This window comes from Alternaria arbusti (assembly GCF_024043155.1).
Source record: "Alternaria arbusti strain BMP 1465 chromosome Unknown scaffold_4, whole genome shotgun sequence".
Classification (NCBI taxonomy): domain Eukaryota; kingdom Fungi; phylum Ascomycota; class Dothideomycetes; order Pleosporales; family Pleosporaceae; genus Alternaria; species Alternaria arbusti.
Genome location: NW_026249944.1, coordinates 1,179,292 through 1,201,927, shown reverse-complemented (window position 1 = coordinate 1,201,927; position 22,636 = coordinate 1,179,292). Strand labels below are relative to the sequence as shown.

General features: G+C 53.0%; 9 protein-coding genes across 9 annotated transcripts; 2 read left to right on the top strand and 7 right to left on the bottom strand.

Moving 5' to 3' along the window:
* Positions 1–576: 576 nt before the first annotated feature.
* J4E86_004049 (uncharacterized protein) lies at positions 577–3,918 on the top strand (the record flags this gene model as incomplete). Its single annotated transcript, XM_051444597.1, has 3 exons — positions 577–808; positions 856–2,841; positions 2,927–3,918. 3 exons carry the CDS (start codon positions 577–579, stop codon positions 3,916–3,918), a joined length of 3,210 nt encoding a protein of 1,069 aa, XP_051304222.1.
* Positions 3,919–4,074: 156 nt separating this feature from the next.
* J4E86_004048 (uncharacterized protein) lies at positions 4,075–5,795 on the bottom strand (the record flags this gene model as incomplete). Its single annotated transcript, XM_051444596.1, has 5 exons — positions 4,075–4,239; positions 4,296–4,827; positions 4,878–5,292; positions 5,341–5,546; positions 5,599–5,795. 5 exons carry the CDS (start codon positions 5,793–5,795, stop codon positions 4,075–4,077), a joined length of 1,515 nt encoding a protein of 504 aa, XP_051304221.1.
* Positions 5,796–6,277: 482 nt separating this feature from the next.
* J4E86_004047 (uncharacterized protein) lies at positions 6,278–8,678 on the bottom strand (the record flags this gene model as incomplete). Its single annotated transcript, XM_051444595.1, has 3 exons — positions 6,278–7,814; positions 7,862–8,615; positions 8,663–8,678. 3 exons carry the CDS (start codon positions 8,676–8,678, stop codon positions 6,278–6,280), a joined length of 2,307 nt encoding a protein of 768 aa, XP_051304220.1.
* Positions 8,679–9,811: 1,133 nt separating this feature from the next.
* Positions 9,812–10,237, top strand: J4E86_004046 (uncharacterized protein; the record flags this gene model as incomplete). Its single annotated transcript, XM_051444594.1, has 1 exon — positions 9,812–10,237. The coding sequence occupies one exon, from the start codon at positions 9,812–9,814 to the stop codon at positions 10,235–10,237; it is 426 nt and encodes a 141-aa protein (XP_051304219.1).
* Positions 10,238–12,077: 1,840 nt separating this feature from the next.
* On the bottom strand, positions 12,078–13,682 carry J4E86_004045 (uncharacterized protein; the record flags this gene model as incomplete). The annotated part of the gene is made up of 1 exon (XM_051444593.1): positions 12,078–13,682. The coding sequence occupies one exon, from the start codon at positions 13,680–13,682 to the stop codon at positions 12,078–12,080; it is 1,605 nt and encodes a 534-aa protein (XP_051304218.1).
* Positions 13,683–16,280: 2,598 nt separating this feature from the next.
* Positions 16,281–17,093, bottom strand: J4E86_004044 (uncharacterized protein; the record flags this gene model as incomplete). The annotated part of the gene is made up of 2 exons (XM_051444592.1): positions 16,281–16,924; positions 17,003–17,093. The coding sequence occupies 2 exons, from the start codon at positions 17,091–17,093 to the stop codon at positions 16,281–16,283; spliced, it is 735 nt and encodes a 244-aa protein (XP_051304217.1).
* Positions 17,094–17,926: 833 nt separating this feature from the next.
* Positions 17,927–19,504, bottom strand: J4E86_004043 (uncharacterized protein; the record flags this gene model as incomplete). The annotated part of the gene is made up of 1 exon (XM_051444591.1): positions 17,927–19,504. The coding sequence occupies one exon, from the start codon at positions 19,502–19,504 to the stop codon at positions 17,927–17,929; it is 1,578 nt and encodes a 525-aa protein (XP_051304216.1).
* A 474-nt stretch (positions 19,505–19,978) lies between these two features.
* J4E86_004042 (uncharacterized protein) lies at positions 19,979–20,629 on the bottom strand (the record flags this gene model as incomplete). Its single annotated transcript, XM_051444590.1, has 1 exon — positions 19,979–20,629. The coding sequence occupies one exon, from the start codon at positions 20,627–20,629 to the stop codon at positions 19,979–19,981; it is 651 nt and encodes a 216-aa protein (XP_051304215.1).
* A 1,047-nt stretch (positions 20,630–21,676) lies between these two features.
* On the bottom strand, positions 21,677–22,310 carry J4E86_004041 (uncharacterized protein; the record flags this gene model as incomplete). Its single annotated transcript, XM_051444589.1, has 3 exons — positions 21,677–21,838; positions 21,886–22,097; positions 22,145–22,310. 3 exons carry the CDS (start codon positions 22,308–22,310, stop codon positions 21,677–21,679), a joined length of 540 nt encoding a protein of 179 aa, XP_051304214.1.
* Between the last annotated feature and the right edge of the window lie 326 nt (positions 22,311–22,636).

Below are 22,636 nucleotides of genomic sequence, written 5' to 3'. Positions count from 1 at the left end.
ATACAACCATTACTGCTAGTGCGTCTATCTCAGCCCGTTCTGACCTCATAGTAGGACCATGTTCCAACGTCGAATAGAAAAAGAGTAGTTGAAAGCCGGGCTGATCCATTCACCAAGGTGACAAAGGTGGGGCGAGGTATGACTCCGATTTTGACTCCTTGCGAACACAGAAGAGTACGAAATTTCCAAGGTTACTTTGAAAGTATCTTGTACGCGTAGAAAGCGCCAAGGACGTGGAGCGTTGTACATCGCGCAAGGGGCAAATTTGTGCTCTTATGAGGACCCAGTGTATGCGAAAAGACGAGCGCAGTAAAAACAACGAACCACAAATTCAGCTCGTGACATACTTAAAGTCTGCAAGTAAGATAGCATGGTGTGGTTGATCAACGTCTGGCTGCGTGACAAAATTACTGTCAAGCATCGTGGGCAAGTCAACCGATTACATGGGACGAAAGCGAATGTGGCTAGCGGCAAAACGCGCTTGAACCCGTGGACGCGACGCGTCCCACGCACTTTAGATCTCCACCCCGTCACCCGCGTCTCCTCCAACTCCCACCATGACACCTGCCAGAACCAATGAGTAGCTATTCACCGGGCATCCCATCCTCTTTTGACCCTGCGCTACTACATTCTGAATTCGAATTCCTCGATAACGCGCCCGCGCCATCCTCGCATTCCGACGAACTAGACGCATTGCACGACTGCATCGCCGAAGACACCGCAAAGAAGAATAGTGCCGGCATCGTCATACAGCATCGCGCCTGGAACGTAGCCGACATATTCAGGAGTGAAGGAGAAGGACCAACTGGTACTTCCAGCGTGTACGCGCGCTTTAACTGGCACTAATCCCACCAGACACGCCTGCGAAGCGCCAGAAGCAGTCACCAGTCAAGCGCTTGCCGACTGAACCTTCGAAAGAAACCACGACATTCCCTTCATCGCCTCCGACTTTCGCAATGCCTCTCATCTCGTCACCCATCGCATATCCTCCGAGCTCGTCGATGCCCCAGGCGCCCTCGCCGAAGAAGAGGAAGCGCCCAGAAGACGCACGAGAGCCACTGAAGGATGTGCCAAACAACAATGCATCACGCAAGATTGGAGGCTTTCTGGACGACTCCGACGATGAAGAAGACATTGCGGCCCTGAAGGAACACACGTTGAAGCGGAGGGCTGTCAGCAGCATCAAAGATCTTCCAGCTGTTCCGGAAGGCTTAGCAGACTACACACCCCCTGCGAGCCAGGACGAGTTTGCAGACCCCGAATCGATACCGGTAAATGATCTAGACAACTACAGCTTCAAGTCACAATCACAATCGCCGGTAAAGCGGCCGCACACATCACATCAGCCAACTTCAGCACAATCCGCACCAGGCGTTCTGGCCCGTAATGCGTCGGGGAAAGCCTTTCATATAGGCAAGAAAGCCCAACGCGAGACCCAGACGTACGAAGAGATCATTGCAGCACGATCCGAACCCGTGGAAGGGAAGGCCAGGACGAGCTACTATGGTCTCAATATTCATCAGCTCATGGACGAAGCGAAGGCGCTTGATCAGGAGAAGGCCATGAACGCGTCTCTGAAGAAGCTTGACCTAGCAGCACAACCGTCGATCGAGCAGCCGGTGGCCAAGAATGGAAAGACCAATCGTACACTCATGTGGACTGAGAAGTACCGAGCGAAGAAGTTCACAGACTTAGTGGGAGACGAACGTACACATCGATCTGTATTGCGGTGGCTGAAGGCGTGGGACCCAATTGTATTCCCCGGTTCGGGCAAAGCGAAGCCCAAGAAAGCAAAGGACGGGTTCCAAGAAGACGAACAGAGACACCGCAAGATCTTGCTGCTGACTGGGCCTCCTGGGCTTGGAAAGACTACCCTAGCTCATGTCTGCGCACGACAAGCAGGCTATGAAGTGCAGGAGATCAATGCTTCGGACGAGCGTAGCGGGGCTGTCGTCAAAGGCCGCATTCGAGATATGGTGGGAACTGAGAACGTCCGCGGTGTCAATACCAGCACCGTGAACGGCAAGGTGCGAAAAGCTGGAAAGCCAGTATGCGTTGTGGTCGATGAAGTAGATGGTGTCGTTGGCAGCGGAGGCTCAGGCGAAGGTGGCTTCGTCAAGGCACTTATCGACTTGATAAATCTGGACGAGCGAAACACAAAGGCAATCGGTCAGCAGCAGTCAACAGCGGGCACCAAGAAGAAGAAGGGTGACAACTTCAGACTCTTGCGACCACTCATCCTTATCTGCAACGACCTCTACCACCCTTCGCTGCGGCCACTGCGACAGTCCTCAATGGCTGAGATTGTGCATATCCGTAAGCCTGCCCTCAACATGGTCGTCTCGCGCATGCAGGAGATCTTTGGCAAGGAAGGCATCCAATGCGATTCGGATGGTGTGCGCCGTCTCTGCGAAGCTACCTGGGGTGTCAGCACAAAGAAAGAGGGCGGGACTGGTAGTGGCACTGGCGAAGGAGACATTCGCGGGGTTATGGTGGTGGCCGAATGGATAGCAGCTCGGTTACGATCATCACACGATGTGAAGTCCAAGGAGAGGCCCCATCTATCGCGGAAGTGGATAGAAGACAACCTCATTGGCGACTTGCGACATGGTGGCGGAGCCGCTCGAAGCTTAGGAAGAGGCGGCGCGAAGGACGTTGTTGACCGTGTATTCCGTGAGGGTGCTGGCTTCCCGAAGCAAGCTGAAACGACCGATGCGAAATCCGCAGCCGCGAGGGCAAAGAGTGGTGTCATTGGTGTTGCTGAAGCAGGCAAACGTCGTGCTATGGATCGTCTTAGGGAGATGGTCGATACGAGCGGGGATTGCGATCGCATCGTGACAGGTATGTCTCACCTCATATCACGGCCTCATCAAATGCTAACACTGAACCGACTGCTTCACTGCCTATCCCGAGAAGCCGTTTCAAGACGATACTCTTCTCAGCAAACCATCTGCTGCATACGAATGGTTGTACTTCCATGACACAATCAACTCGGCTGTGCACGGATCTCAGGAATGGGAATTAGCACCATATCTGTCGAACTCTGTCCTTGCCTTCCACAACCTCTTCGCTTCGCCTATCCGATCATCTGCAAACCCCGTAGCAGACCCAGATGCACAGCCAGCACCTTTCTCAGGACCGGGTGCAAGCTTTGCAGCTTTGGAGCAGACCAAGGCTAGCAGGAGTCAGTTGATGGCGCTGCAGACAAGTCTTAGTCTACCGTTGACGCGTATGTTTCGAAGTCCAGAGGAGATGGCCATGGAGCTCATACCATACGTTTTGCGTATGTTGTCACCTGACGTAAAACCTGTGCTCGTAAACACCGGTGCATCAGGGTCAAAGTCTTTCGCCACGGCATCCGTCCGCAAAGCTTCAGAGAAAGAACTCGTCAAGAAAGCTGTAGAAGCAATGACAGCCACTGGCATTCGGTTCGAAAAGTCGCGAATCGAGACCGAAGACGTGGCGAACAGAAATGCTGGCTTCGTCTGGCGTATGGAGCCCGCATTAGACGTTCTAGCGACTTTTGAAACTCTCGTCGGCAGGAAAGACGACAAAGGGCGCTACGCAGTTCGCAGCGTCTTGGAACAAGAATGGCGCAAAGAATCCGCTCTTCGTGAACATGCCAATCGCAAGCGCCGCGGTGGTATGGATGAATACGAAGACGAGATTGAGGCTAGCAAGAAAGAAGAGAAGACGACGGAAGAGAAGGTCGCTGAAGCCAGCGAGAAGGCTGTGAAACGTGACTTCTTTGGCAGGGTGATTGTAGAAACGGATAAGAGCAGGAAGGAAGCGAAGAGGAAGCAAGACAGTGGGGAGATGCAGGGTGATGTGGGGAGGATATGGGTATCCTTTCACGAAGGATTCTCGAACGCGGTGCGGAAACCTGTCACTATTGACGACATTATGAGGGGGCTTTAGCTTTACATTACACGGCAGGCTGAGGAAATCAGCACAGGTGGATGACGATAATATACTTGTATTCGGCAAGCTCAAGCAACCCATTTAGCATTTGCAGCTCGTCCATGCGATCGGCATGGCAAGCCCGGAGACTCCGACTTCTCCACACGCCTCAATCTAATGCACAGCCGTAACGTGGTTGCCGGCGAGCTTCTTCTTCGCAGCATCAATCCTCTCCAGTTCTATCACCCGCTGCTTGTCATCCAGGTTATCAGGAAGCGTGCCAAGTGCACGATCGCCGAACAGCAGGTCAATCTCCTCAAGTGTGAGCTGCTTCGTTTCCTACAAATTCGATCAGCATGAGTTCTCCTGTCGAGTTTTTCTAGGGAAACACGTACCTTGAACACGAACCAGATAGTCGGGAACGTGACACAGAGATTGAAAGCCACAAAGATGAAGTAAAACTTGTAAGTAATCTCACCCAGCCCGATGGGCGACACCTGACTCCACACAGTTCCCACAAGCCAGTTACCAAAACCAGTTGCGAAAGCAGAACCGCGTCCACGGATACTCAGCGGAAGAATCTCACTGGCGTATACCCAAGAAATTGGACCGAAGGACATTGAGAAGATGCAAGATACCAGAAACAAGAAGAAGACGCCAGCGGCAGATAGCGAGTCTCTTCGGGATCCTGTAGCACCTTCGACCTGAGATCCGATGATCGCTTCGCAGATGAGGGCGATAGAGATACCAATGGTGCCGAAGAGAAGGGGCTTCTTGCGGCCAACGCGATCGAGGAGAAAGACGATGAAGAAGAGGTTGAACACGGGGCCGACGATGTTGTAGATGCTGGTAACGAGCAGGTTGCGGTCGCCGACAATACCGAGGTTCTCGTAGAGAATGGTGGAGTAGTAACCGATAACGTTGATACTGAGAGAATGTCAGTAAACCCAGATCGAGAATCCGACAAGAGAACGTACCCAGTCATCTGCGTAAACACCTGAACAAGCGTAGCATGCATAAGTCTCTTCCGCCACACGGGAACCGTAAACATGACCTTCCAGCCCGGCGCGGTAATCGCTTTCTCCGCATCAATAGTCAATTTGATCTCGTTGAACTCGCTTTGGATCCAGTCGTCGTTGCTACCATTGTAGTGCAACTTGCGAAGCACCTTCAGCGCTTCGTCTGCGCGGTCGATCTCTACCAGGTAACGGGGCGATTCTGGGAAGAACAGCATACCGCATATGATGATCAAGCAGGGTAGGCATTGGAAAGCGAGGGGGAAGCGCCAGGAGAAGGAGTTTGTTGCGGGTACTTTCGAGGCGCCGTAACCGATCCATGTTGAGACGATGAAACCCACGCCGATCATTTGCTGCGTGAGACCGGTGATTAGACCTGGGTCTGGTTAGTATTGGAAGGTTGAGTTGTTTTGGAAGTGCTGACCTCGCGTTTTGGGGTGGGCGCATTCGGTTTGGTAGATGGGTACGGACATGGACATTAGACCTACTGCCCATCCAGCCAAGATTCGTCCGACGAGTATCATAGCGAGGTCCTGGGCGGCGCATTGGAGTATAGCTCCGATCAGGTTTATCAAAGCTCCGATCATGATTGTCTTCCTGCGACCGAACCTATCCATCGTGAACCCTCCCCTACTATGCGTCAGTACATGCCAGCTTCTCTACACAAGAGACATCCACGTACATCAGCGAACCGAAAAATGCTCCACCTGAAAACGTCGCATTGATGGCTCCTATAATCGGCGATGTCTTCTCTGTGTCGAAGAAGGCGAGGAAGTTGGGTGATTGGATGACAATGGTCATTACTCCAGAGTCATATCCGAAGAGGAAGCTGCCCGTGCCAGCGAAGACGGCAAGGGCAATGTTGAAGATGAGACCCATGGTTGCTACCTTGGCCGATCAGATCAGCGATGCTTGCACGAAAGACTGGAACTTGTGGGTGACAGTCCTTTTCAACGCGCTGTCGCTGCAGGTATATATTGCCCCGGGCAACTGGGTGCCCACGCCATCGACGCATGCTGGTCATGTTACATCTTCAGGCCAGCCTCGCGTAACAAGCATTCAACCGGAAGATCGCGCCTAGTTTCCACGGTGCGATCCCGCATAGACTTTGAACATGTCTGCTGGCGGACAAGTATTTGCTGATCTTGCTGCCATAAAACCCGGGGAACAAGTGGAAGGATGTTGGGGTACAGTAGCGTGCGGGGAGGCATGTTGAATTTCCGCCAATGAATGAAGCCCCCACTAGCTCGCTTCGCTGATGTAGGACCGTTGCAGCGGCTCTGCTTTGCGCTCATGGCCGTTGAGACTGGCTGTGAACAAGTGCGGGATACATGACCCCTCATGATGGCCGGAATGCCAGCCTATCCTAGCTTCGAGACCTTCCACTCTCCGCCTAGAAGGTCCATACCTTTGAGCTCACCATCAGCGCTGACCTCTAATACACCCTTCTGGACGCCCTTGGTATCCACCAAAGTCGCTCTGTCACCTTCCTTCACACCATAAAGTCTAACCTCACCACCGGTAGCGAGCCAGTCATAACCAAAGCCGCCTTCGCCCTCTGCTTGCCCGAGCACGAGAACGGTGCCTTCCCTAACAAACAACGGTAATTGGAGGAAGCTATACTTCTCTTTGATCCACCGGCCGCCCTGCATTTCTTTACCGTCCCAGAAGCTGAACCAACGACCTGGTGGCAGGTAGTAATCAACGCTACCGTCTTCCTCGAAGACCGGGGCGGCGAGGATCTGACTGCCAACAAAGAATTGGCGGTCCACATACCAGGATGTTGGGTCATCTGGAAACTCTAGAGCCGTCGCGCGGACGCTGGTAGGCCATCCATTAGCAACGCTCTCTTCTGCCTGCGCGAAGAGATATGGCATGAGGCTGCGCTTGAGCTGCACCCAGTGTCGGAGGACCTCAGTGCAGTTTTCGGGCTCTTCCGATGAATCGTCGACTAGCCATGGCACGCGATATGAGTTCGAGCCATGGAGTCGGCTATGCGAGTTGAGCAGTCCAAATGCAACCCATCGCTTATAGATCCAGGGTGGCGGTTTGCCTTCAAAGCCACCAATGTCGCTCGTCCAGAACGCGAAGGATGCGAGCCCAAGGCTCAGGCCACCACGCACTGACTCAGAAAGCGCAGCGGGTGTTGACTCGCAGTCGCCGCCCCAATGAAGTGGAAAGCGTTGCGATCCTGCGCATGCTGTGCGCGCGAACAGTATGGCTTCGTGCTCACCCTCCCGCTTTTGTACTGCTTCGTAGACAAGTTTGTTGTAGATGAAGGCGTAGTAGTTGTGCATGCGGCTTGGATCCACGCTCTTGTCGTGCCATTGGACGTTCTTCGTTGGTATGCGCTCACCAAAGTCCGTTTTGATGGAGCTGACACCCACGTCGAAGAGCTTCTCCATGCACTCGCGGAACCAGTCGCAAGCCTCGGGATTTGTAAAGTCTACAATACCCATGCCAGTCTGCCAGAGGTCCCACTGCCACACATCTCCGTTCGTCTTCTTGAGCAAGTAACCTCTATCAGCCGCATATTTGAACACAGGACTTTCTTGGCCGATGTAAGGATTAGTCCAGACACTGACTTTGTTGATGAGTCCATCATCTTTCATGCGCTTGATCTGACCAGCAGGGTCGGAGAAGCTCTCTGGATCCCAGATAAAGTCGCACCAGTGAAAAGCGCGCAGCCAAAAGCAGTCGAAATGGAATACTTCGACTGGTATCTTGGAATCTGACATCTTTTCAACGAAGTGGCGGACGGTCTGCTCATCGTAGGAAGTCGTAAATGATGTGCTGAGCCAGAGGCCGTATGACCACGCCGGAACCCTATTCGACTTGCCAGTAAGAATGGAGTACTTGGTCAGTACCTCTTTGGGACTTGGTCCATAGATGAGATACCTTGGGAGGTTAGCAAGGAGATCAATCGAGCTACTCGCGATGCTCACCATTTCAAGCGTTGCCCTTCAACTGTAGTCTGCAATCTTGAGCATCTTTCGCTACCAATCTCCATATCAATCTTATCGGGTGTGTCGATAAAGACACCGTAGCCCCTTGAGCTGAGCCAGAACGATACGTTCTTGTAAGCTTGCTCGCTAGACGTACCTCCGTCTTCGTTCCAAACTTCAACATTTTGACCAATCTTGTTCCATGCACCAAAACGTTCACCTAGTCCGTGAATAGTCTCGCCGACACTAAGCTCGGTCTGAGTGAACATGTAATGTTTATGTGCAGCCAGATCCTCCACACTCTTGGGCGTGCTAAGGGCGGGTGAGTACGCTAGTCCGACGCTCCGGTGGAGAAGAGAAGTCAATGTTTTCGATCCGTCAGTGGCATGGAATTTGATGTCGAAGTTATGCTCATCAGAGCTAATGGTCGCGCTTAGTCCCCCTGAAGTGACAGTAGTCCCTTTCTTTTGCTTCAGGATGTCGCCTTTGCACTCCGGCTTGCCTGCCGGGTACAAGTCAAAGTCTGGTCCCATTCGCCTTGCACCAGCGAAGTGCGTCGCTTCGAGAGAGATGACGCCGTCGAACTGGGCTTCGATCTCGACGGAGATGGTGCTCAGATTCAAGGTATCGCCTCTAGTGAAGATCTTCCTGCTTGGACATAACAAAGTGACCGCCTTGTTGTCTTCCCGAGGCGTGACAGTATAGACTTCTTCGGCATGCTGAACTGTGAACTGGTCATTGACCAGCCACATACCTGTACGATCATTAGCGGCAACATTTCACAGGCTGCGAGGCTCATACCATCACGAAACTTCATGTTTGCGTCGTCTTCGAATGTAGGTGCTCACGACAAAGTATAGGACAGTCCGACGATGATGTCGTGATTGACGTCTGATGTTCTTCTCTCGACATTCCATACTACCAAGAACCATATTGGCGTTCGGATATGCGGTCCGTCCCGTTGGCGATGCTTGGAGCATACGGTTCTGTATGGACGGACACTTCGGTGTCAGATTGCCCGACGCTCCTTGCGCTGCGGGGTACCGCTCGAGACGCTGCAATGATCAACATTGCTATGCGAAAATCAAAAATCCCGCTCGCAAAAGGCCATCGCCTCAGAGAACTGGTTCCGAGTGAGCACCGATCTTGTTATTAGCCGACTTCTCGAACATACAAGGGTCATGGAGCTTTTGCCCTTGCCAGCTATAAGGACTCCGGTCCTGCAGCGCTTACACGGCACTTTCTTGACCATCACCTGAGCATGCCCATGAACAGTGCGCGTCGGGATAGTTTCCCTCACTGATTCGTGTGCAGACTCAAAAAGACAGTTCCGACGATACCTTCTGCAAGGGGTGTTGTAGTTCACGTGAAGGGGTAGTCGCGACGCCCCGCATCCACAACCAGCCACTGAGATGACGGGAGGGCGTTTCACCAGTGTGGCATCCCGCGCACTTCCTTGGTATACCTATTGCCTTACGCGGCACAGTGTGAAAGCTGCACGTATATCAACAGCCACACTTCAGCATTGGAAGTCGCAAGTAAGGGGAACATCGCAAAGCGAATGAGGACGGGACCCTGCTGCCGGAAATGGCTCCGGCGCGAAACGTTGTCCACCGACCCACAACCCACCCTTCCCAACAGGGCGCAACGTTGTCGCAATCGCCGAATTCGTCTTGTTATCCGTGCAAGGCTTCGACACGGTCAAGGTGTGTTGTAGTCCCACCCATAGGGCATCGTTGTCCATTGAAGATAAGCAGATCTCATCTAGCTCCTGAGAAGCCGTGTGTGATTTGTTGACTCGGACAAGCCCCAAGCCGGTTCTTCTCTGCCATAAACTTCAGCTTTTCTATTGTCCACAGCATTCTACTACCACACGCACCTTAACCTCTTTCTGTCATAACTTTCGAATCGAAAAGCAAAGATTTGCTGCCGACACTACGCACCGACACCATGACGGTATCAGTTCTTTGTTTCTACTCCCGTCGCCCAGAAGTCACCCCGGAGCATTTCCAGTCATACATGGAGGAAACCCATCTGCCTTTGATCAAGGAGGTCTTCGAGATGCATCCCCCGCAGTCGTACAGGTTGCGCTATGTAATACGCGTCAAGACCGGGGCCGGGGACCGACTGGGCGCTGTCACATCAAGCAGAGCAAAAGCGGATCCAGATGCGCCAGTTGTACTTGTCGGGTCTCCTCAAGATATGGATTGGGATGCAGTAGGAGAGATGGTGTTTCGGGATGAGCTGCACATCCAGCAGTGTCTGTCCATAATGAACGGCCCCGGTGGGCAGCGAATAAAAGAGGACGAGGAAACTATTGCGATACCGGAGAAGACCCGGGTAATATTAACGGCTGGGGACAACCTTTTCATCTGAGCCGGGCACGCGCAGGCGCACTTCAAGGGAGGACAGTACAATCTAAGGTACGTCTTCGAGACAGTTCTGTTTGCGAATACACTGACATCGATAAATCAGGGTAGATCGACGAGCGAGAGGACAAACGCCACCGGGTGGCGTCCGAGGAGTAAGGGGTCCTCCAAAAGCATAGAAATTCATCGAGACCGAGACCGCACAATGTTCTCGTTTGTGCCATCTGCGTGGGAAAAGTGTACGACAACTGGGACGCCGACGGAGAGGCATATGCGATACCATAGACAGTTGCAGTCTGATAGAGAATGACTATTGATTTCGAAAGCCAGGGAGTTCCAAATGAGCTACGTTTGCTACACTTGTCGACGGCTGGCTGTTCCGGGGGTCTGAACGACACGCCATCAAGGCGCTTGACGAAACTTTGCGACGCGTCGGGATCTGCACGCCCAGCGACGCGTACGCGGAAGCTCAACATAACGATCGAAGCTTCCAGATTGTGAGAAGCGAGATCAGATCATTGGCGTGTACAACAGAACAGGCGGACAGTATGGTGCGAGGATGAATGCAGGAGGGGTCAATGAGCGGACTTGAACAGTCGATGTTGTAGCGACAGTACCTAGGGAAGTGCAGAACACGCTAAGTCACATCACGTGACTCTGTCGTCATCGATCAATTTACTGTGGCCCAGCGCAGCGCAGCCGCTTCTTACAGAGAAGTTCCTTCCACAGCTTCAAGAGACCGACAACGGAGTTTGCATGCAAGGTCAACACACGAGTGCAACCTGCATTGGATCCAGAATTCCCGCGTTGCACCGAGTGCTGAGAGGCTAGGCGTACACAAGCCGTTCAGGGCTGTCGCAGATTGGATACCCCCAGGGCTACTATCCATTACTGCAGATTCACCGCCTCCGACAGCCGTGTATAATGGAAAGCCTATTACTTTAAGTTTTGCTACTGCTGCTAGGTGCTTCGCAAGCCAGCTACGACGCTCCAGGTCGTTACGCCATTACCTAGGTCTCCCGTTACGGAACGGCTCGGTTTCTCTCCGTGGGTCTTTTTCCGAACCAATATGATAACGTTTCAATACACAGTGGATATCGCAACAGCGCAATATGGTCATCGGCAACATCTTTGCGAAGCCAGCATTATATGCCAGATTACTAAATGGCGCTGCTTTGAGGTAGGTCACAGCATGCACATGAGTAATGTGCGTTTTCATTGCCACAACGCACACTAGCAATGCCCATCAAACCCGAGGGCTCCATTTGCTGTAACCCGATATCTTCAGGCCTCACTCAATTCGCCAAGGTGTCCCGCACGCAGGTTTTGCTCGCGCACCCACACGCATGACATGGCTAGGCTGATTCTCCTTCCCTTGTCTCACCGCAAGGTCGTGATTGGCGAGGAACGGGATCGGACCGTAACCACGACTCAGCAGTCGAGACCTCTCTGGCCAAAGACGATCATGGGATGGCACCGGTCAGCGGCGCGCAGATATTGAAGAAAATCTTCGCAATACCTTGCATCCAATAACGAGACTACGGAGCCGCGCAAACTCTGGGTCATGATGGGTCTCAGGATAAAGGGGAAGTGTGGTTTCAGTGGATGTAACCTCTCCATATACTGAGCTATCTAAGGCGAACGCCTATACATGATCCAGGGTCCAAGAACTATCGGACCAGCAGATACGCTAATTCGCCGGCATTCAACGGCGAGTCTATCGGGGAAGCTGGGTCGCTGCAGGCATCGTGTTCGGCCCTGTAAGCCCGGACTGCTCTGATGGGACGACGTTCGACTCCGGTATAGTGATCAAGTACGAAGGAGGCAGACCAAATTAGGCATGGATCCTAATTCTCGACGTCGTTCGCGGTGCCCATCACTCCTTCTAGACTTTTCTCGGTACTTTCCCACTCCCTCCTCACCGCATCCAACACCCATGGTCCTCGAGGCTTCAGACGGAACCTAAATGGCCTTGGCTCAGTCATGAAGCCAACGACTATCATTTGCCATGGATCCACCTCTTCTCCCTGTATGGCTTCCACATCAAACGCCCATAGCAGATTTGCGATATTCATGAATGTTCCGTCAGTAGCGACACGCTTTCCTTGACATATCCTTCGACCTTGGCCAAACACAGGGAGTGGCAGATCACCGCGGACCTTCCCATCACGCAACCAGCGCTCAGGAACAAATTCCTGTGCATCACCAAGCGAAGGATCGAAGACTGCCTCGTCGCGGCCGATGGCCCACGCGTTCGCCATGATGGTCACACCCTTGGCAATCTTCACGCCAGCGAACTCATCCGCGCGATCAGCACGGCGCGGAATAGAACCAGGAGATATGGGTCGCCATCTGAATAATTCATGTGCTATAGCGTCAACGTAGGCGAGGTTGTGACGGTCCGAGAATGTAGGGAGACGCTCTCTGCCAACGACTCTGTCTAGTAGTTCATGCGCACGGGTCATGATCTCCGGATTGTGCATTGCTGCGACGAAGAGCCAGAGAATCTGACGAGGGGACGTTTCCATACCACCCTGAATAGATGTCGCGAGTGTGAAGGCAAGGTCAAGATCGGATACTGGCGAGTCGGTAGGAGCATATTTCGGTGCGGATGCGATTGCTTGCTTTGTCGCATTCCAGCCTGGCGCATCTCTACCATGGTGGAAGAGGCGCATGTAGAGCTTGACCTGAGCCGCGTAAAGCTTGTCAGCATACTGCTGCCACGGGGAGATGAAAGTAGGCAAGTGTCGAAGGACTGGCATAAGATCCGGGAGCTGCGGATTCGCGGCCAGATGTGTGACCTTCGCTTGAATTGCAATGACTTCATGCAGGATTGGCTCTTCGAACTTGGGTATGCGGAGACCGTAATGGAGGGCAAGGATGACACTGGACTGGGTCCGCTCGAGCAGAGGATATATCGTCTTCGTGGTGATTGTGGAATCATCTTTGGACTTCTCCAAAGCAGCGATGAGATCGAAGAGCAGTTGCTTAGCCTCGAGTTCCATAAGAGGTTGATACTTGCTTGCCGCCGGCGCACCAAGACTTGGTGAAAGAATGCGGTGGTGTAGTTTAAGGTGATCGTCATAGTCGTGCATCAGCGTAAATCGAGAACGACCTGGCCCAGCCCCAGTAATCATCTCCATGCTCACTGAGGCCGGTCGGTTGCTGTACCATTGGCTACGACGACTGAAGAGTTCAGTGACGGCCTCGTACGAGTTGAGCACGACAATGGGCACAATTCCAAACAGCTTGGGAACCGTAATCGGGCCGTGTTGTTTCGACCAAGCGCTCCAGTTTACCAGTGGTTTCTCGATTGGCGAGCTATGGAGATCACCAATGAGGGGCAGCTTGAGGAGGGGCTTCTCGGATGCATCTTTGCTCTTGTTGGTGTAAAGGTAAAGTGCGGTAAGGGCACTCACGGCCAGAAGGACGGTCACGACAAGGCTGGACATGGCTGAAGGAACCCACGAAAGCTGTGGGCGACACAACCACTTGTAGGTGTCCAGAATGGCGGATACGTGCATGCACGGCATTACTCAAGTGGATTGTTCCTGGAGCCATGTCCAAAACGAGTTAGCCCAGCCGGCACTTGGCAACAACGGCCACCTTTCGCGTATGAAGCCCCGAAATCGTGATAACAGCTTGTTCGGATCTGGACGGCAGTGTCTCGGCGCCATGCCCTCGTATTGCGCGTGATGGGCTCTTCTTCTTGCGACTAGACTCCCATCACAGCTGCCGCCATCACTGACGTGATCAAAATCGGAAGACCCGAAACGTTCCCCGGACAGCATCGCATTACACATCAACCAAGCGCTGCGTGCGCGCGTGGGCTGAGAGGCTCTGATATAGATCTGCTCGGGTATGCATGGCGAAACCGTTCGCGTCGCGGCACACGCTTTATCCGGATTTTACACGGTAGCCCGCCCTCCCCAGGGCCTGAAGCGTAGTGGGCAAGCTCGGATGGGAGAACCTGCATGCGCAGGTCTTGTACAAGAGGAAAGGCAGGTCACGCGTCCTATCAGCAACGAGAATACGACACCGCACAGAATATGCCCCAAAGCCTAGCCGGATGGGGCCGCTGTCACGGTTTTAGTGCCGTGGGCCCAGTCGGGGTGAACGCCTGAGCCGGCACGTCGGGTGAGGAACGGCTCTTCAGGCCTGCGAAGGATTTCTTGTTGGAATCCTAAGCCAAGGGGTATCTTGATCAGCGCGGGAAAAGACATGGGGTGCGCAAACAGAAATGCGAGGCTTCGCACGGGGAAGTCGGCAGCTCATATGCCCAGCTCCTCCCCAAGATCGATCTTCCCGCGGTGGACCAGCTTGTTTATACACCTCCGAGCCTGCGACGATACAGACGTCGGCGCGTGAGTCGCACACCAGAGTACTACATCGGGATCTGCACGACAACATGACCACCACATTTCCTATTCGAACTCATGACCAGAGAGCAGTACTGGGTGTCGCATTCAGCTTCTCAATTCTTGCTGCACTGGCCGTCGCCCTACGACTGATCGCTCACGCGATTGCTCACAAAAGATGGACAATTGCCGACTACTTCATCATTGCCGCCTGTGTAAGAAATTCAGCTCCGGATATCGCCAACACTACTAACACTTTGCAGATTTTCGCTATCGGCCTGCAATCTATCAGTATTACCGGAGTCTTTCATGCCGGCATTGGCTACGATCACGTCCAGAACATCGTAGTAGCGTACGGCCTCGAACCTATCACCAAGCTCTCGCAGCTCATCATACCCCTGCAGTTTCTGTGGGTTCTGAGTCTTAGCTGTACCAAGATTTCTATTCTGTCTCTGTATATTCTGATCTTTCCGATCCGATGGGTGGTCTGGAGCTCCTACGTGACCATGGTCATCATCGTTGCTTGGACAATCGCAACCATCCTCGCTGGCTGTCTGATTTGCCGGCCCTTCGCCTACAATTGGGATAAATCGATTCCTGGAGGAAGCTGTGGCGATCAAGTCACCTCATTCACGATTACCGGAGTCATCAACTTGGTCACCGACGTCATGGTGCTTCTTCTGCCCATGCGTCCGTTATATCAACTGCAAATGGCGACGTACAAAAGAGTGACTCTCGTCGCCGTTTTTGGCCTGGGTACTTTGTGAGTCGAATTGAGATGCTGTCGTCAGCTCTGATCTAACCGGAGCAGTACCTGTATCGTCAGCGCCTTTCGCATCTCCGTCCTATCCAGCATGGACTTTACCGATATCACCTATACGATCCCCAAAGCCAATATCTTCAGTGGCCTGGAGCCATGCCTCGCCGTAGTCCTCGCATGCGTGCCTCTGATGCATCCACTTCTCGGTCGCTCCGCAGCAACACCTCACGCGTCAGGGAAAAAGAAGTCCTCGAATGCTGAGTCAAAGTCCAGTGGGCCGAAAGCTGTCAGCGACGACGGGTTCGAGCGGCTAGACGATGATACGAGTCACCTGTGGCTCAAACCGATGGGGCTGCAGCATCGCGCTGATGAATCGGATTTGCAGGAGACCATAACAGGAGATGCAAGCGAAGGAGATCAGGAGTCTCTTCATGGGCATCGGGGGAACATCGGTATAGCTACTTGAGCTGTTGGCTCTCTTAGATCCTAGTAACGATCACACGACCTGAGGAATAATCATAAACGAGTCCCGCTATTCACTGCTATCTCTTGCTAGTGCCACCAAGCCTTATTGCCAGTAGGTAATGCGAACTTGAGTCTGAAGACAGTCGCGAAGGTCGATCCAACGCTGGACAGGAAATTTCGGAGGTAGCTGGACAGTCGGTTGCGCAGATCCTATGTTCGTATGCTGACCATGGGGCTAAATCAAGCGGCTGTACACATCACTCCGGCGGTAGCATCTAATAGATCCAGTAGTAATCAGCTTTTGCAAGGAAAAGTAGAGAACGTCGAGAGGAAGCGACCAGTGTGAAGATCTTGGCGTTATTATGGCCCGTGCTTGCCACCCGTCCCCGGTTTCTTGTCGCGCGTCATTCACGCGTCGGATATTGCTGCTTCCATGCCATCAACATTACTTGTCGACCGCAATACTCCTACTTTCCGACATCGACGAGTATCTTGATATGTTTATCCTTCTCGTATAGCAGCGCGAGGATACCATCTTCCACCACTCTATCCATCGAGATTGTGCGCGTGATCATCTTCTTCGCATCGATCGCTCCTTTATCCAGCGCGTCAATAACTCGCTCGAAATCCTCACTGGTGTAACTCAGCGCTCGGAACAAGTCAGCAAGGCTTCGAATCATTCCAATGGTTTCGCGTGATGGCTTACCTGTAACCAGCCTCTTTTCGCCAACCAACAGATTGTCTGGGTTGAAGGGCATCTCTTTGCCCCACTGGGCAACATTCACCACCGTTCCCCTGCTTCGAACTGATAGACACGCGGACTTGATACTGGCAGCTACTCCAGCGCAGTCAAAAGCAACGTCAGGGCCTTGGTCATTGCACAGCATCTTGCATCTGGAGACCATGTCTTCGTCCGTCGGATCGATCGCCGCTGTAGCTCCAAAGTGTAGAGCTAAGTTCCTTCGATTCTGAGCAACTTCTGCAACGATCACCTGGGCAGTATCCAAGGCTTTCAGGCATTGGAGAATGGCTAAACCAATCGGGCCAGCGCCGATAACCAAGATGTTGTCCCCTGCTTTGGCGGCCGACTGTTCGACAGCATGCCAGGCAACTGCAAGCGGTTCAACCAAAGCTACGCCAATCTGTCAGTGTCCTTCCCTACCTCAAGTGAGCTTCCCGACTGTCTTACCTCCAATTTCTGACGTTATCTTCTCAGGCAGTTTGAACACGAACTGCGCATCTACGCACACCCGATCCGATAACCCACCTCCCCAACCCATGATTCCCACGAACCCAAACGAATCGCAACAATTGGTAAAGCCACCTTTGCACGAAACGCATTGCTCGCAGCAAATGGTAGGCTGGACGGCCACTCTGTCTCCAACCTTGAGACCTTTGCGCACCTGCGCTCCGACCTCGACGATGTCCCCAGAGAACTCATGCCCGAGAGTTACAGGCCATGTCTCGCCGGTGATCGGATGAGGCGTGTCTTTGAAAGGAAGAGCATCCGGTATGCAGTAGAAGTGCAGGTCGGACCCGCAGATCCCACAAAAGGAAGGTCGAATCTTCACTTGATGGACATCACATACCGGCTCTGGAACGTCGTGTTCCAGACGCATGTCCTCGGCCCCATAGTAGCGAAGAGCCCGCATATTGGTGGTTCGAAAGGGTTGGACGACGCAGTCTGAAGTGGTTCAATTTCGTGGTTGAGTATCGCTTACAGACAAGTGGATGGATTGCACGAAAGCAGTTGTAAGTTCATAGTCCAATGTACATGCTAATCTTGTAGCTTTATACTGAGGCTTATGTGCTAAGGAAAGAGGGGTACCAGCCGACGTCACGCAAGATGCGTGTCAGCCCTAGAGACTCATGCGCAAAACGCGCCAATGCTAGACATGTCAGAATCACTGCATATTACCCCAAGCGGAAGGAAGTTGCGTCGCAGAACTGATGTTATCCCATTTCGACCGTGTATTGACGTTCTATCTTTGGGAAACAGTATTGCTCAAGGCGAATTTACATCTTGACTATATCCGCCTTCACATGAATTCCTAACGAGGCGGCAATCAGGTATAATCTCAGATCACTTACACATAAAATTCCGATAAGCAGATCAACTTCTGTCTTGATCACACTGCGCCCCCGGACCTTCGAAATAAGCTAACACAGCATCGATATCCCCGACCGTGAACTCACGGCCACCAGGATACGCATGAGTCCGTGCCCATCGCGCCGCACGAGCGAGCTCGCCCCAATCCTTCGGATCTTGCGCCTCCGGACAATCCAGCAAAGGCATGCCAGGATGATAATTAAAGCGGGGTACAAGCGACGTCGACGCCAATCGTTCCACGTCGCTGTAGTCAAAGGTCTGGTTTGCTGCCATGAGTGCATCTACTTGCCCTGCTGCTTCTTGGGGATTTAGGTACAACCAAGAGTCTGGGAAAGCGTTGTCGTCTTGTACATAGCCTTCGGGTATGCAGATATCGGGGATGGCGGGCAAGTCCACCTGGGCTGGCTGAGAGGCTTGGTATACGAGCTCTGATGCTATGGCTGCAGCGGCTTCTTGCGACTTCGAGCGTACTGGGTGCGGTCGGAGTGGGTGGCTGTAGCTGTGCTCAGCGAAGTTTGATTCGTGGTAATCTTGAGGCTGTGACTGCATCTGCAGAGGCCACTGGAGTAGATCTTGGGGATTGGCTTCCGGCGCTGGTGGATGCTGTACAGCTTTCGGCATTAAGACGCCCATTCCCGTCGGAGGCATGCTGTTGTACTCTTGATTCCAGGACGAGAAGCCGACAGTCGGCTGCATTTGCTGCTGAGCCAATAGATCCATCGGAAAGCCTCCAAGCGACGAAGGCTGATCGGGGTAGAAGTAGGGGACAGACTGAGCAGCCTCCTCCTCGGCAGCCTGTTGCCGGCGCCGCTGTTCATTCAGCTGCTTACGACGCTCACTTTCTGCCACTCGAACCGCTTCGGAGTACCGACTTATGATAGCCTCATCGTAACGATCTCGGGTAGTTTCAGTGGGACCAATGCATCTGAGAATGAGCTGGATATCATCCGGGAACATAAAGTCCGTCAGCTGGCCGTGCTCATCAAGCTTCTGGTACTGTAGCGCGAATACCAATGCGCGAGTAAGATCACCCATGTCGTCATCCACGGGCAGACTCTTCAGACCAATCGCTAAGTTCTTGAATGGTATTGACGGCGGTGGAACATAATCGGCTTTTTTTGCAGCTTCCGGAAGGAAATTGTTTATGCACATCGCCAACTTATCCCAGTTACCTGGGACGTGATGCTTCGCTTTGGTCCAGGTTGGGTAGAATCTGCGCATCGTCTTTCGATATGTGTCCGAGATATGGTCGCGGGCGCGCTCTCCTTCCTCGGAACTGGTCAAGCCGAGGTGACGATGCTTGTCCAGAATTGCAAAGTGAACTGCAGCAGTGATGCCGTTATTCAACATGCGGTATGCGACACCAGGATTGCGGAACCATTGTGGGAGTATTACAATCAGATCCACGAGAGTTGCATTGATTGGTCTATCGCAACGTAGCTTATACTCGTGGGCCGGAATGTCAACCAGGAATTGAGCCCGAGGCTTTCCTCTCGATGGAGTCTTCAGCACTGCTGTGTCATCACCCTTCTTTTTAGGGAATTGATGTGGCGCAGGCGAACCTCCAGGGCCCGCTTGCATTGGATTTCCGTGTGGCGATGGCGTGTAGCGTGGGTCAGGCTCCGTGAAACTCATACTATCTTCGGGATAGCTACAGTCAATTCTAGTAGATTCTAGCGAGAGTGGTGGTAAGTTGCGAGGTGGTGGGTCTGTGCCAAGGGTAGAGTAGAGCGGTTGATATACTTGAGGCGCAACAGCAAGCAGAGTGAATACGAAGGGAGTAAACTAACTTTCACTGGCAGTTGCGGTGAAGCCTATTCTACCATGGCTTCGTATCCCTTAGTATGTTCGATAAGAGAGTTTCATTCCTGCGCCGAAAGTCGTCGCCTTGAAAAGATTGAAGAACGAGGGCATTCTGAAGGAAGTGAATATGATCTGGCTTTCATGCTGATCTCGTACAATATCTCCAAGACTTTCTGAATGTGCCATGATTAAAGGCGTACCAATGCTGGACTCAGAGGACTAGCAGCTTCAAAAGCCCTTTGAGCTCGGAAATTATCCCGGCGGATAGTTCCAAACTTCCTTGATGCCAGCATAACTCGGGAAGTTTCCACCTTCAACAGGATTATCTTGAGTCAAATCGATAACCTCCGCAGTCGTAGCTGCCAGCTTCACCTTCTTGCGTCTCTTATCTTGCTCGAATCTGCTGTTTCCCAAGAGCCGCTCCTTTTTCCTAATCCTTCTCTCTTTTGCCAGACGTTGAGAAAGCACGCCTTCTGGCTCGTGGTATTGATCCCAGTGGCACAGATGGACTAACTCCGTTTCCCACGTGTGACTCATTAGGTCGACGTTCGCAGGCCGGTTGAGAAGGAGCAGAGGTCGAGATGGGCCAAAGTTTTCTGGCACGACTTCCCACTCGTTACGCCAGACTCTCGTGGTGACAGCATCTTCGTACGCCGCAGCCTGCGCACTCATCGCAACATTCTCATGAAAGTAGGGCGCCAGCGGAATTCGTCTTTGTTGTATAGGGATGATCGGCGCTGTATGAGGTGGATCGGGTGGCGGGGTGCCGTGAAAGTAGCCGTGAAAATGAGTCTTCTGCTGGTAGCTGGGCAGTGCGTGGGCGTCTTCTGTTCTCTTAGACTTGCGGAAACCGTAGTTGCGTGGGTGTTCAACGCGCTGTGAGGGTAAATGAGCTGGAGCCATAGTGAGGCGGCCGGGCAGTTGGTGATAGTGGCTCTTTTGCGCAATGTGTAGTGTCGTGGGTGTCGTGGGTGTCGTGGGCGTTGTCGAAGTGTAGCTTTTGACTGTCTGGTTGAGTTGTAATCCAAGGCTCGCATTGAGGTCTTGAGCCCTCGGGGTGGTGATGTAAAGCCACAAAGCTATTGTACGCCGAGCTATACGATGATCCTCTCACATCCTCCGTTTTCACCATGGTGAGAATGACCTCAATAGGCAGTGGTGGACGTGAGAGACAAACGAGAGAGTTGCCCCATTGTGCGACGACGTAGCAGTAAAAGTGTGATGTTACCCAGGGAGGAAGGGTTTGTATCCCTGTAAGGACCTTCTAAACGCGCGTGTTGATCGACTGCTTCCATGGTTCACAGTAGCGGCTGTGGGTGGTGACTTGCTCTTCGGGCAATCAGGTAGGCGCTGTCGCCGAAAGCGGGCCCGGGCATCGTCGGCAGCGCCGTGCCTACCGCCGCAAAATAAAACGCGCATCACAAGCGAGAAACGCGATTATGAGAGCGCAAGATAAGAGGGAGGAAGCAGGAAGAAAACCGCAAGGCAGCTGATATTGGGGGTCACGTTGGGGTTAGTAAGCGGGGGTGGCGGGCGCGGACCCAGGGACAGCAGGCGCAATTCACATCGCGGCTGCATGAGTGAACTGCAGGCCAGCTACGAACCAGCGCTAGCCTTCACAATGTATGTAATGCACGATCTTCGCCCCACAAGATCCTCACTTCAGTGGTGTGTTTCATATGTTTGCTTTTCTAAGATGTGAGACGAGGCTGTAAATTGCTTATCCATCTCGGGGGGCGAAGACGCGAAAGTGCCCGCGCATCGTTAACTTGCTAGACAAAGCCCACAGGCCACTGACACTTCGCAGAACATCGTCCAATCCTTATACCCTCACCTCCTGATTGTAGACACACTCGACGCATGGTACCCAGCTGAAGAGGTCCTCGTCCTTCACAGAGAAAACACTCTCGCAGCTATGACGACATCCGATCCGCCGCCGTACCAAGGAGATTAGTGACGATCGCGCGCGCTGCCATTCTGGGAGGCTGCTGACGAGCTCTCCTTGATCCAGGACCAAGTCTCGTCCACATCCATAGGATCCGAATGGACGGAGCCCCCAGATTTGCTCTTAGGCTTCTTGCCCTTGACCGTACGCGGAGATGAAGAATAGCTCTGGTATTTTTGGGGGCCGGAATGTAGGAGTATCGAGAAGCATGTACCCTCGCAGCTCGAGCTACTTCTTGCGCGTCCTTGACAACCTGTCGAGCCCTGTACAGCTCGTCCCTGGCGGCACGCGCAGCCTTCTGGATTCGCTTCTTCTCTCTGGCGTCGCGTCTCTGCCTGCGAGTGAGTCTGGCATACTCGTCGGCTGGTGTAGTTACTGAACGCGAAGACTGCGGAACGTTGACAGCGGGAGGAGGCATGGCCGTAACTGTGCGGAGTTAGTGCAAGATCGCTGTAGATTCGAGAAGAATTTACCTGGAGCATTTGGACGCTCTGAACTGATCAATGGGACGTTAGAGACGCCAACGAGTTGGCCATAGCCATGAAGTATATTGTGCTGTCTCGATGACGGCACGGCAGGTTCGTTGCCGCCAGTCCTTGTCTCGACAGTACTGAGCGTGGCGACCGAACCGTAAGCCATGATGCCGACAGCTCGCCGCCGGTACTTCCGGATTTGTGTTTTCTGCGTGCAAGGTGTTTTGGATTGATGTAAAAGAGAGGATTGAGTGTGACTGCAGCATGAGAACTCAGTTTGGCTTTGTGGGTTGGACAGAAGTGAGCGTGGAGCCCGTTATTGCCAAGGCAACGACTTAGCGCGCACCTCCTCACCGTCTTAGCGATCAATTGGTGTGCTACCGGATTTGGAAAGTGGGAGCAGTCAGAATGGCACGAATGGGAAAGGCGGTGAGGTCACAAGATATGTTCGCGCTCGAAGACAGTACCCTGCTTTCACCGTTATCGACCACA